Source organism: Austrofundulus limnaeus, unplaced genomic scaffold, assembly GCF_001266775.1.
Source record: "Austrofundulus limnaeus strain Quisiro unplaced genomic scaffold, Austrofundulus_limnaeus-1.0 Scaffold518, whole genome shotgun sequence".
NCBI lineage: Eukaryota > Metazoa > Chordata > Actinopteri > Cyprinodontiformes > Rivulidae > Austrofundulus > Austrofundulus limnaeus.
In genome coordinates, this window is record NW_013952920.1 from 89,182 (window position 1) to 102,440 (window position 13,259).

At 40.5% G+C, this 13,259-nt stretch overlaps 3 protein-coding genes across 3 annotated transcripts in view; 2 read left to right on the plus strand and 1 right to left on the minus strand.

Annotated features, from left to right (window-relative positions):
- The window catches only part of cep164 (centrosomal protein 164), a 52,295-nt gene extending 44,215 nt beyond the window's left edge, over nt 1-8,080 (minus strand). The window contains exon 1 of the mRNA XM_014026017.1: nt 7,911-8,080. The gene's annotated coding sequence lies outside the window, so the exon portion shown is untranslated. The remainder of the gene's footprint in view (nt 1-7,910) is intronic.
- On the plus strand, nt 3,843-5,367 carry LOC106530412 (apolipoprotein A-I). Its single transcript, XM_014026020.1, has 3 exons — nt 3,843-4,017; nt 4,106-4,250; nt 4,390-5,367. The coding sequence occupies exons 1-3, from the start codon at nt 3,975-3,977 to the stop codon at nt 4,991-4,993; spliced, it is 792 nt and encodes a 263-aa protein (XP_013881474.1). The 5' UTR covers nt 3,843-3,974; the 3' UTR covers nt 4,994-5,367.
- Nucleotides 8,081-9,306: 1,226 nt separating the features above from the next.
- LOC106530411 (T-box transcription factor 10) overlaps nt 9,307-13,259 on the plus strand; it is an 11,584-nt gene continuing 7,631 nt past the window's right edge. The window contains exons 1-5 of the mRNA XM_014026019.1: nt 9,307-9,409; nt 9,514-9,685; nt 10,168-10,269; nt 10,390-10,561; nt 11,943-12,098. Coding sequence (XP_013881473.1) covers nt 9,403-9,409; nt 9,514-9,685; nt 10,168-10,269; nt 10,390-10,561; nt 11,943-12,098 — 609 coding nt within the window. The 5' untranslated portion in view covers nt 9,307-9,402. The remainder of the gene's footprint in view (nt 9,410-9,513; nt 9,686-10,167; nt 10,270-10,389; nt 10,562-11,942; nt 12,099-13,259) is intronic.

The window sequence follows — 13,259 nt, forward strand, 5'->3', positions numbered from 1 at the left end:
TATATATATACACTGTATATATATTGCTTAAATAATGAAGGAAACCTTTAAACTACTTTGAGATCCAAGGGTTTTACTTAATAGCTATCTATTAAGTTTAACAAAGACTAAAGCAAGCTTAGTTTGAAAAAAGGCAGTCCCAACTTTCTTTGTTTCCTATTGTATTCGCTAAAAAAGACTTCTTTCTTCGCAGACATTCCTAAGTGATCTGTTGTCACATGTTTCAGCCCATCTGCAGTATTTTTGCTCATTTGTGTCAGACAGCTGACTGCAGCTGATAACGGTGCTGTGAACGTGGCAGGAGTGGTCGACTCCTCTTTCTAGTCATCGGCTCAACTTTGACTGCATTTATGTTAAACACTGACTCAGTAATGTAATCAGCAGACTAGATGACACCGTGTGTGGCAAATAATGAATAACAAAGGCAAATTAAAGTTAGGACAAGCAGGACGTAACATGCAATTTATAACTGAGATAAACTGCAGCAGCAAGGAACACAACGCAAGAATGAATCTTTAATCTATTAAGGTGCTTCAGTATTGGTTTCTTTTTATTATTGTCCATTCCTATCATGATCCTTTATTCAACACCATCTTGCACTTTTGGGGAAAAAGCACACAAAATATACATTAAAGTGTGTTTCAATCAATATTCTGACTTTTGGTAGCAGTTTAAGGCTTAAAAATATATATTCTGATAGACAACAGGTGTGGTTTTGGTGAAACGTAAGAAAACCCAGCTCTTTTCATAGCTCTTTAAAGTGTTTCTAACTTAGCATGTTAGCAAGAAGCACATTTTCAAAATCAAAAAGTTTAATGTAAAGACTTTTGTCGAACCAGTCCATAAAAGTCTTAGAGCTTAAGGCAGCACAGTGAGTGAACCCATTTTGCACACAGCAGAGGATCTGCCTATTGCTGTTATCTTAGTTAGCTTTGTTCCTGGCTAAGTTTGTCCTTTTTTGTGTATTTTCATCAATGTTGTATAAAGTACCACAAAGTGATACTTGAGTAAAAGTACAAGTATCTTACCAAAAAATGACTTTGGTAAAAGTTAAAGTCTCCTTTAGGAATATTACTAGAGTAAAAGTACAAGTATTTTACCAAAAATACTTTGGTAAAAGTTAAAGTCTCCTTTAGGAATATTACTTCAGTAAAAGTCTCAAAGTGTCTGCTATTTTTTGTCCTTAAGTATTAAAAGTAAAAGTATTGATTTAAAACGAACAGTTGGATTTTCTGTAATAGCATTTATTAGGAGGTGACCTCCCCCAAAAAATACAGAAATTGCAATATTGTGTTAAAATCATTAATTTATGTTAAATTTAGGATGCACTAGTTTGGTTGTTTCAGTTTATATAAGAATATCAAGGGGGCCCAAAACTTTTCTCCAAAATGAAAATCTATCCGAGGGCCGTGGCGAAATGCAATAATATAATTCATGAAATACAAATACTTCTAAGTATAAGCCTTCTATTTTTAATGATTAAGCTAGCAGCCAGTGTGGTGGCCCACATTTTGACTAACTGCAATACTGCCCCGTATTTAGTCACTGGGCCAACGTATGGGATGACTTTTGGTAGAAAAACTGTGTTTATATATATACATATATAGATATATATATACGTATTTGCCACCACATGCATCTTCGTACTAGACTACATATGTCTATGTCCTGCTGGAGTTTGACAAGATTTGTTTGTGTACAAACTACTATGGTATCAGAACCTTATATACATATACTTCTCATTCAACCACAATTAAATTCACTCTATCTAGGAGGCACAAGTAAAGTACAGATACCCAAAAATTCTACTTAAGTACAGTAAAGAAGTATTTGTACTTAGTTATTTTACAACTGTGGCCTGTGTGTTTGGAGCTGTGGGGGATCATTCTTCCCCTTGCAGGAGACTTTTGCCACAGCTGTTGTTTTTAATGGGGGGACAATTATAATATTTTTTCACTCTCTGAATCAAAATCCTGTCGTGTCCCGTTATTGCATAAGACGCGCTCGATATGTGTCGCAATCGAACAAACTTGCAGGATAAGGATTCGAGAGTAACGCTTTTCAGACGCACATGCATTGATCATATTGTGCAAGAAAGGTTACAATGATTAATCTTGTACTTGGTAACCCTGCTGTTACAGTGCAGCTTTCACCCAGCGTGCAGATGCTTTTTTTTCCTGCTGAGTCCCACAGACACACTTGAGTTCATCACATCTATTTAAAAAACAGGAAACTCTAACAAACCTCAAAAGAAAATCTGAGTTATGCACAGCTAGTTTTGATTGTGTCGCTAGAGCTTGTTTAACAGAAGATTTTGTGAAAACAGAGGATTACATTATATAATGTGATCCATTCCATTCTTCAGATTACATGAAGCCATGGTGGTAAAGTCCACTGGTGATACGGACAGCAAACAACAGGTCAGAACACACAACTCTTTGACCCACAAATCACCCCACGCACACGCACAAACCTGTGACTAATTTCATTATCCTGAAGCCAGATAATTTTGTTTTGATTCTGTTTTTAATTGTGTGGTAATGACCTGCCATGTCCTGTTGTTGTTTTTGAAATCATCCAGAAATCAGGGACTTTAGATTAACTGTATTTTGCGTTTCAAAGAGTTGATTGCATCAAGTCTGCCTGTTCTGTTTACATTTGATTGTTTTACTTGGCAGCATTTTGAAAGGACTAAAAAGAAAAAAAATCAGGGTGACTTTCCGATAAAGTTAAATTTTACTAATTACATTCAGATAAATAATATTTAATACTTATTTTTTGCAAGTCACGTCTCCTATTTCCCTTCCTCCCAAGCTTTTAACATTATCTACTGCTTGTAAGTTTTCATTAAACAGTTTAAATTTTTTTTAATTTAAAAAGCTTCCATTTTTTTCGAATTTCCAAAACTTTCTTGGTTTTTACTCCACACCACAGTTACCACAGAGTTTTTTCCCCCAATAAGCTGACTACAAAACAAACATGGATTTTCTTTCCCCAGTCTGTAAACAACACAAAATAAGAAATCTCTTCTAAAAAACATCCAGTTGTGAGATTAAAATTATGATTTGTGTAAAACTTGAAGCACTTCTCTGGGTCTAACTATGTATGCAAAAGTGCACCTGTGGTCAGGTCTGTGGACTTGTGTTGCTGTGCGATGACTGATCTCTTCGTAGCAGGTGACCGTTGAACCTCAACCCAGTCCACCCCCCCCTCCCTGCTGGGGGAGACGACTTGGGGGTGAGGTCCACCTCCACCGAGACACATAGCGCTCCACTTCTCCCCTCCCCACAGAGACTCATCCCTCCACCGGGAGCTATAAAAAGTCTGCTCCTGCTGAAGTTCCTCAGTCTCGTCACCAACTCCACCAGGTAAGACACCTCTGAGGCAGAAACTGGAACTTGGGCTTTAGGTTGGGGAAATTTTGTACAAATTTGTGTCGGAGAACTTCTTAAAAAAATGTCTGATCTACCTGAGTGAGTTTCTGTAAAATTTGAGGCTGCGACTGAAGGTTTTGTAACTTTACAACTTTGTTTTAATAAAACGTAACTTCAAGGAAAAGTTTGTGCAGATTTTAAATCCAAATTTCATTCATAATGTCTCCATTGTCTCTAAAGTCTCTGAGCTGATGTGGTCTCCCAGCTTGTACAGCTCACTCGCTAAATCTGTTCCTAAACCAAGATTATGAAACAGTTTAGATCCTATTTTCCTAATCTGCTGTACTAATCTACTCAGATTACAGTGTCCTTTTCGCAGACAGCCGTATGTTAAGTGCCAGGTCATTTAGGCCAATTTAGGGATAAGTATGTTGTACAACATTTTTAATTTTAAGTCTTCTAAATCTGCTTAAAATGGAGATTCAAAACCTAAATAATGTGTTCCTATTTTTCCGTTCTGGTCAATTGATTTCTTGACTTCAAGCTGTTTTACTGAAACTTCCTAAACGAGTTCATGTCTTTTCCCTCTAGACCACCACCATGAAATTCGTGGCTCTCGCCCTCGCTCTTCTCCTGGCTGTCGGTGAGTTTGAGCCCGCTTTTTTTTCTTACACGTAATGTTTTGGTGAATTTTCTGCACAAGTTTAACAGTTCTGGCTCCCTCACCTCAGGCTCTCAGGCCGCTTCCCTGCAGGCCGATGCCCCATCCCAGCTGGAACACATACGGTCTGCTGTTGATGTCTACCTGACGCAGGCAAAGGAGAGTGCCATCAAAGCTCTGGACCAGCTCGATGGCACTGAGTATGAGAACGTCAAGTAAGCCAATCCCCTTCGTGGCATTCAGTGCAACTTTTCTTTAACTCATACTTGATTGATTCCTTCCAAACATTTTGTGTGGTTGTGATGGGGATGTTTAGCTAAAACGCTACGCCTGTCCGCCTTCCCTCTTTCCCAGGAGCACTGTGGCCCAGCGTCTGAATGACATGCACACTCAGCTCAAGCAACTGCAGAGCCAAGTGTCCCCCATGACTGACAGCGTTGTTAGCACCATCTCCGATGCCACCGCCGAGGTCCGTGCCTCCATCGCGAGCGACATCGAGGCCTTGAAAGCCGAGCTGGAGCCCATGCGCGCCAAGCTGAGGGAGGTCCTCGAAAAGCACGTGGAGGAGTACCGCACCCACTTGGAGCCCATCGTCAAAGAGTACCAAACCAAGCACGACGCCGAGATGGAAGCTCTGAGAGTCAAGATGGAGCCCGTTATGGCTGAGCTGCGTCAGAAGATAGAAACCAATGTGGAGGAGACCAAGGCCGCCCTGGCTCCCATTGTTGAGGCCGTGCGCACCAAACTCACTCAGCGCCTGGAGAGCCTGAAGGAGATGGCTGCCCCTTTAGTCGAGGAGTACAAGGAACACCTGAGGCAGTCCTACAGCCAGATGCAGAATGTCAAAGCCGAGGATCTCACTCAGCTGAAGGAGAAGATACAGCCTATTGCTGAGGAGATCAAGGAAAAGTTCACAGCCATTGCTGGGCTCATCGCTGAGACCTTCAACAAAAACTAAATCCTCTCTGCTCTTCTCTGACTAACCTCCCCTTCCTTGTCTGTCCTAGATCCATTCCACCTTTCCCTCCATTCTTTCTTCCCTCTCAAACAGACCACCGCACAAATGAAGCTAGTGCTTAACTTATGAACAAAATGGCAGGACTTTTCTCTTTTTCGAAGCAAATGACTCATTTCACGCGCGCACACTCAAGCACACGCAGGCACGCACAGAGACACGTACACACCCAGCACACACCCTTCACTCTTCACATGTACACTGCTAATGTTTTGTGTATAAATGTATGTGAATTATCACAAGTGCTTGAACCTCTGTGTAACTATAACGTGCTTTGATGAAAAACAGCTCAATAAACATCTGACTGTTTATACGAATGTGCTGTCTGGAATCCTTTTCTTCATGTCTAAAGGGTAACGACACACTGTACTTCACCTGAGCATGCCCTGTAGAGTATAACAGTGTCAATATCTTCTAATGTTTTAAATACACATTATCTTGAAATAAAAGTATACGATAGATAAAAGGCTAATGGACAGCCTCAGTTTGACCAGACTGGCGGCCAGTCCAAGTAGAATCATGACATAGCTGGAATACTGCCATCTCAAAACAGCTCAAATCTATAAATTCAACTAGCCATGCAAAGGCTATTTTACAACTCTTTACTTAGCATTTTATGGTATTTTACATAGATTTAAGTGTGACAGCAGCAGCTAACTGTAGCACTTCCACTTTCCTAAAATGGTAATCCACTTCGGTCAAAGCCCTGCAGGTTATCAGTCTGATCAAAGAGCCTTGGCACCTGATTATGTTTTAAAATAGAGCAAAGTTGAGAAGGTAATTGCAATGTGAGTACACACATTATACACATGCTGCAAAAACACCTCCTATGCTACGCAGCTACTTAGCTCAATAAAGTGCCAGCATCACTGAAAAGTTAGAGGTCTTGGGTTTGATCCCCCCATTAGATAAATCTTTATAACTCTGTCAGTTAATTGCAGACGTAACGTGTTTATAAAAGTTTACCGCGGAAAGCTGTTTGACCTAGCGAGCTAACAGCAAGATGAGCTGGCTGCATTTTATTTCAGTCCTTTCAGCTAATTTATCTTTTGACTGGAGTCATTGGGGCTAAACTGGTTCTTTTAACCCACACAAGTTAACTTTATATATATTCTCTTTTCATTTAGTTGTTCATATTAACACATGTATATACAGCAGCCAACCCAGAGTTGATGGAAAGCAGTGGTGGGCACAGTTCCCCTCAAGCACTAAAGCACCAATAGGGGAACTAATTTTCTAATTACTGCTTTAGGGCTTTTGCTAATTTCTTGATTTATCAGTGTATTGATCAACATTATTGTCAACAGCTTGGAGTAAAAGCTGTCAGACGTGTTGGTCATATGTGTGTCACCTATCCACTAGATCAGTGGTTTTCAAACTTTTTTGCTTCTGACCCACAAAATAACAACTGCAGACACTCGTGATCCCATATATTACTTGTTTACGAATGCAAACTTTGCTAACAACTCTGTTAACATGGGAACTATGATACTAATTATTATTCATTTTTGATTATTTAAAAAAATTGCAACAATCATGATGAAAATATTCCATTAGCATTTTTATGCATTTAAATTGATGTCTGGAAGTCATCTGAGGACCCTCACTTGATGTTTTGTGGTCCACAAAGAGGTCTTGACCCCAACGTTGGGAATCAGTACACGAGATGAAATATTAAAAATAATCTGCACACAGAAAATACTGTCTCATGTTGACTCTGAGGAATGTTCCATGGGTCATCTGGGTTTTTTAGTGCTTTAGAACTAGCTTTTGCTAAAATTTTAAGTGAGTTAGTGCTTTAGAATTAGGGGACCTAAATATTAAAGCTAGTGTTTTAGGATTAGTGCGACTAATTTTTAGATTAGTGCTGCCCACCACTGATGGAAAGTGTGATGTATTTTTAATAATAAATGTTTAGTTTGTAATTTAAAAACAACTGGGCTACAACAGCTGGCAAACATTTGAACAGCTTTCATTAGGGAGTCTCCAAAAATGTTTTGAATGTTCAGGGAAGTTCTTAGTTTCCTTGTGAGTCACAGAGACTCACAACCTTGTTGTTACAAATATGCCCTCAGCTCAATCCCAGGGTCATTGTGGTCGTCTCACCATTTTATTGCTGCTCATTCGTGGTCAGGTTGCAGAGGCAACAGGTTTAGGAGAGAAATCCCAGCAATCCTTTTCTCAACGACGATCTCCAGCACCTCCTTGGCCAGGGGTCCTGCGGCTCTGGGGGTCACATGCTTTGAAGCTTTGACCAAAACTAACATGACACATTTTATTAATGAACCAATGGGCAGAAACGGGTCTTTTGATTATAAAAGCTGCAGACCCTGTCCTTGGAGATCCCAAGCTGTTCTAAGTTTGATGTGAGTGGACATCTGTGACAAAGCGATGTGCACACTTAGAAAATAAATGTGCAAACATTGCACATAAAAATTGACCTTTATTTAAAAAATAGACTACTTTAAACATGGTCATAAAGCTCAGCACTCGAAATTCAGCAAGATTGTAACAAAGAATTGTCTGTTTCCTTACAATTTTGAGTTGATAACTATTTTCCAACACCCACACCTCATGAGATGCCGTCTTGAGGCGCAGGCCTGACATGAGCGACAGTACTTATTTCATCATTTTGTAGCATTTCTACAGAACCTCACTTCAGTAGTTCTGAACTATCTTTTAAAATTAACACCAGACAAGCAAAGGTGGTTGTCAAAAATGTAGATCAAAAAAGAACATTATTAAAACGATTAGTTTTACTTGAAATTGGAATTCAGCTATGTGTGAGGTTTTCCTGTCTGTGGTAATGAAAGCTATGATTAATGAGCTGATCTGTTAGTAAATTGGCTTATTGACAAACCTGAGTGTTGTGGTGCGAGATCAGGATAAAGTCTTCTCTTTGGATCCCTCAGGCTGGAATCCTTCAACACTGTCCCATCACAGAACCACACAGGGCTAAAGGGACACACAAGCTTGTATTTATTAGGATAGTGTATTGACTTCCATTCATTTCTGCAGTCTAACCCTGACACTCACTCTACCCCCAGCCTTACACACACAAATTGTAACAAAATGCTTTTCAAAGCTACATACAAAATACATTTAATTATAGGATCACATATGTGTGAATGTTGATTCACCATGTTCCTGTTTATTACTATTCTGCATATTTTTACAAAATACCTTTTGCATGCTATGTGCTAATTTATTTGATTTTTTTACTTTTACACATTTCAAACTTTGTAATTTTTTTAATTTTCCCTACAAATTTACAGAGATCACTTTAATTTTTACAAAGGAATTGTCTTTCTATGCTACTTTTAGCATTTGACCTATTGTTCTGCTACTTAGTCTTTTATGAATTTAAGGAACATGTTTGCTACATTTAGCTTTTTTAGCTTTAGGTGACCTTTTGAAACTTTCAATTAGATTTACGTTTGGTTTTTAGGTAAGGTTTTGTTCCTTATAACTAGTCTTTTTTTTACCTTTAGCTGGCCTTTTGCTATTTTTAGTTAACGTTTCACTATTTTTGGATTTGAGCCAGCATTTTATCATTTTAACTCTCAGCTTTTTCAGCAAATTTACACAAATCATTCAGCTCTCACATTATATTTTTGCAGAAAATGCTAATTCAGTAGTTTAAAAAGGAAGGACCATTTTTATCTTCAAAACGGTGGCACAATGCATTTGAGCAGTCAGAATATAGCCTTTAAACAGAACTACAACTTCAAACCACACTTAAACTTAATGAGTAAGTGACTCTCCAATTATTATGGTGTTGAAAATCAGCTCTTATGAATAATAAATTGGTTTGCTGCTGTCCTTATCTGTTCACACCCTGCAACACCAAACTGATCAGGGTCTTATTAATGTGCAAAATGTGAATCTGCTTAAAGCTTCGGGCTATGAAACCCAATGAGCAATTAAGCTGTGATCCTCCCAAAACATCGTGTGTGGGTCTGTGCACACACGTTACTGCGTTTCTGGAGTCGCAAAGTGTGTATTGCTTTGATTACTGCATGTCAGTGGCACTACGAGAATTGTAATGGATGAGGCAAAACTGGAGGTCCCCTGTGAGGGTTTCATGGTGTATAAAACCAGCCTGGTTCTCAGCCACAAAGAGCCACTCAGATGTGCATCGTCCACACCAACCACTGGGATGAGAAAACTCTACACCGACCACCAGGTTCATGTTACGAGGCTGACTTCCTGGTTTGGTTTCGTCTGGTCCCGATGGTTTGACGACTTCTCCTATTTGCAGTCCGAACTGGAAGAACCAAAAGAAGTGAACTGAAATATTATAAGAAGAAAAAACACAACTTAATTCCTACCAGTCTTATAGAGACTGAAGCATGAATGGTAAGTGTTTTAAATTTACAACCAAGTATTACAAATTATGTAATCAGGCATTGAAAATTAGGGAAAACATACAAGGTAAAAAGGATATTCTCTCCTCCTTTTAGGCCTTGAGCTGTCTCAGAGCTGTGAATTATTACCCTGCTGCACCGATGGGGGGTCATTGCTGAGCACCAAGGCCCCTCAAGTCAGTGGGGTCAGAGTTCAGCTGGAGATGCAGGCACTTTGGCAGCAGTTTGACCAGCTGGGCACGGAGATGATCGTTACTAAGTCTGGAAGGTGACAAAAGCCTCAGATTGTCTCATACCATAGTGTGTCACATTGTTGAAATAATATGATGGGTTTTTTTCCCCTCATCTTCCCTTGTGTGGTTTTTAGTTTTTCTGTTAAGGGTTGAGCCTCCTCATGATGTCTTCATGATGATGATCCTTGCTCTGGGCAGTGGTCTGTGGCTGCATGACCCAGATCACCTGCTCTCCTATGTTTGTTATGTTATGTCTTCTTTTGAATGGGTGTTCTGAACTGTAATTTCATTGTGCTCTGTACAATAAAGGTCTATCTTATCTTATCTTATCTTATCTTATCTTATCTTATCTTATCTTATCTTATCTTATCGTATCGTATCGTATCGTATCGTATCGTATCGTATCGTATCGTATCGTATCGTATCGTATCGTATCTTATCTTATCTTATACCTCTTCTTCTTTTGTCTTTTTTGTTTTCTACTACAATCCTTTTTTTCCATATTCTTGAACTGCAGGCGGATGTTTCCAACATTTCAGGTGAGAATCTCTGGGATGGATCCTTCTGCTGAATACGTTCTGCTAATGGACTTCATTCCCGTTGACGACAAGCGGTACAGGTCAGGCACGATGTGGAAGAGATTGTGATTGCCAACCCTGGAATAAAGCGGAGCTGAGCTTGTTGACACTCTGCGTGCTTAACCTGTGTTTATTTTGTTTATTTCCAACGTATACCTCAGATATGCATTCCACAGCTCCTCCTGGTTGGTGGCAGGGCGGGCAGATGTTGCAGCCCCAAGCAGGATGCATTTCCACCCAGACTCACCAGCTCCTGGAGCCCAGTGGATGAAACAGATTGTATCATTTGACACCCTCAAGCTCACCAACAACCTGCTGGATGACAACGGACATGTAAGTAGACTCTCATGAGTTAAAGGAAAGAGGCCTCCGCCAAGGAGGTAATGTTTTCGGTCGCATATGTCCGTCTGTCTGTCGTTCTGTCTGTGGACAACATTACTCAAAAACTTGTGGATGGATTGTCACGACATTTTTACCACATGTGGGTACTGGCCCGTATAACACACCAATACATTTTGGTGATGTTCCGGATCATGATGCGGATACAGGATTTTTTTTCTTTTAATCCTCTGAGATCGGCAAAGCTGTGATGCTTTCACAGGGCTTCTGTAAAAAACAGTGAGAGCTTTCAGTGTTCATTTGAACTGGATTCTACAGCACGGACTTCAAACTTTATAAAAGTAATGTTAAAACCAGATTTAATGATGAATAATTTTTGCCATAATGTGCGCATTTTTACACATTTGGTGCGCATTTAGAGAACGTTTTGTGACCAGGAGGTGACTGCACCATGAAACCTATTTTTCCCATTTCCTCAAACACACCACATTTCCGAAACAACCAACCAAAACAGTTTCTCTCTACTAGGCTTGTAAACAGAGAGCTTCTGGCCAGGCCTCAAAGTTTGGAGACGGTGGAGCCAGGAAGCACTTTATAAAGAGTCAAACCTTTACAAACTCATACAAAGGGATAAAACAGACGTTTTACACGGTGAAATGTGACTGATGAAAACTTAGGAGCTTAATCCGACACCAATTTGACCATGAATAACGTCAGGTGACGAGTCTGATTTTTTTTTCACATTGGACTCCACTGGGAAGAAATTCCATGCATACTGCCTGCTTCAATGTTTGCGACGTCAGATATTATTCGGTAAATATATTTCCATCTCTGCTTTTGCGCATTAACTCTATTACAGAATGGGGGGGAATTGGTCTTGGTGGAGGTTTGCACTCTCCGAGTGCTTCTAGTTATTTTTATTATCACTCATGGATGAAGGTGAAGCGGCAAAAATGCTTATAGCCATGTTTGTATGGGTTTGTCTGTAGTGTTGGCACAAATCACTAGATGGATTTTAATAAAACTCCAGAAAGCAATCACTGGATATTCATCTACAACTGATTTTGTTGTATATCCAAGGCAAAAGAGGAAAGAAAATCCAGAAGGTGGCTGGTTTATGTAAAATAATGTATAGTTCAAGAATGAAACAAACTAAAGTTAGTCATTTTCACAGAAAACTAAAGATAAATAAGGCAAAGACAATGCAAGTAGCTGACAATTGAGTAAAACAATACACAAGCATTCATAAATTAATAAATATAGAAATAAATTAAGAAATTAATTCTGTCATTTCTCAACACAGTTTAAAACTTTGGGATACGTATAAAATGTTTATTACAGCAGGCTTGTGGATTCCCCTTTACCCAATTTACAGATGATACTGAACTCAATGCATCGCTATCAGCCGCGCTTCCATGTGGTGTACGTGGACCCAGCTCCTAACAGCCATTTGAATGCCTACAAGAACTTCTGCTCCTTCTGCTTCCCTGAGACACGGTTCATGGCCGTCACCGCCTACCAGAACCACAGGGTAGGAAACAGAACCATGTGTTAGAACACAGGACCACAGGATAGGAAACAGAACCACACGTTAGGACATGGGACCACAGGGTAGATCAGAACCACTCGTTAGGACATGGGACCACAGGGTAGGAAACAGAACTACACATTAGGACACGGGACCACAGGGTAGATAACAGAACCACTCGTTAGGACACGGGACCACAGGGACTCATCAGGACACGGGACCACAGGGTAGGAAACAGAACAACACATTAGGACACAGGACCACAGAGTAGGAAACAGAACCACATGTTAGGACACAGGACCACAGGATAGGAAACAGAACCANTAGGAAACAGAACCACATGTTAGGACACAGGACCACAGGATAGGAAACAGAACCATACATAAGGACATAGGACAACAAGGTAGAGAACAGAACCACATGTTAGGACATAGGACCACAGGGTAGGAAACAGAACCACACGTTAGGACACGGGACCACAGGGTAGGAAACAGAACCACACGTTAGGACACGGGACCACAGGGTAGGAAACAGAACCACACGTTAGGACACGGGACTACAAGGTAGAGAACAGAACCTCACATTAGGACACGGGACCACAGGGTAGGAAACAGAACCACATGTTAGGCCACAGGACCAAAGGGTAGGAAACAGAACCACACATTAGGACACGGGACCACAGGGTAGAGAACAGAACCACTCGTTAGGACACGGGACCACAGGGTAGGAAACAGAACCACACGTTAGGACACGGGACCACAGGGTAGGAAACAGAACCACACGTTAGGACACGAGACCACAGGGTAGAGATCAGAACCACACGTTAGGACAAGGGACTACAAGGTAGAGAACAGAACCACTCGTTAGGACATGGGACCACAGGGTAGAGAACAGAACCATTCGTTAGGACACGGGACCACAGCATAGGAAACAGAACCATATGTTAGGACATAGGACCACAGGATAGGAAACAGAACCACATGTTAGGCCATAGGACCACAGGATAGGAAACAGAACCACATGTTAGGCCATAGGACCACAGGATAGGAAACAGAACCACATGTTAGGCCATAGGACCACAGGGTAGAGAACAGAACCATTCGTTAGGACACGGGACCACAGGATAGCAAACAGAACCACATGTTAGGCCATAGGACCACAGGG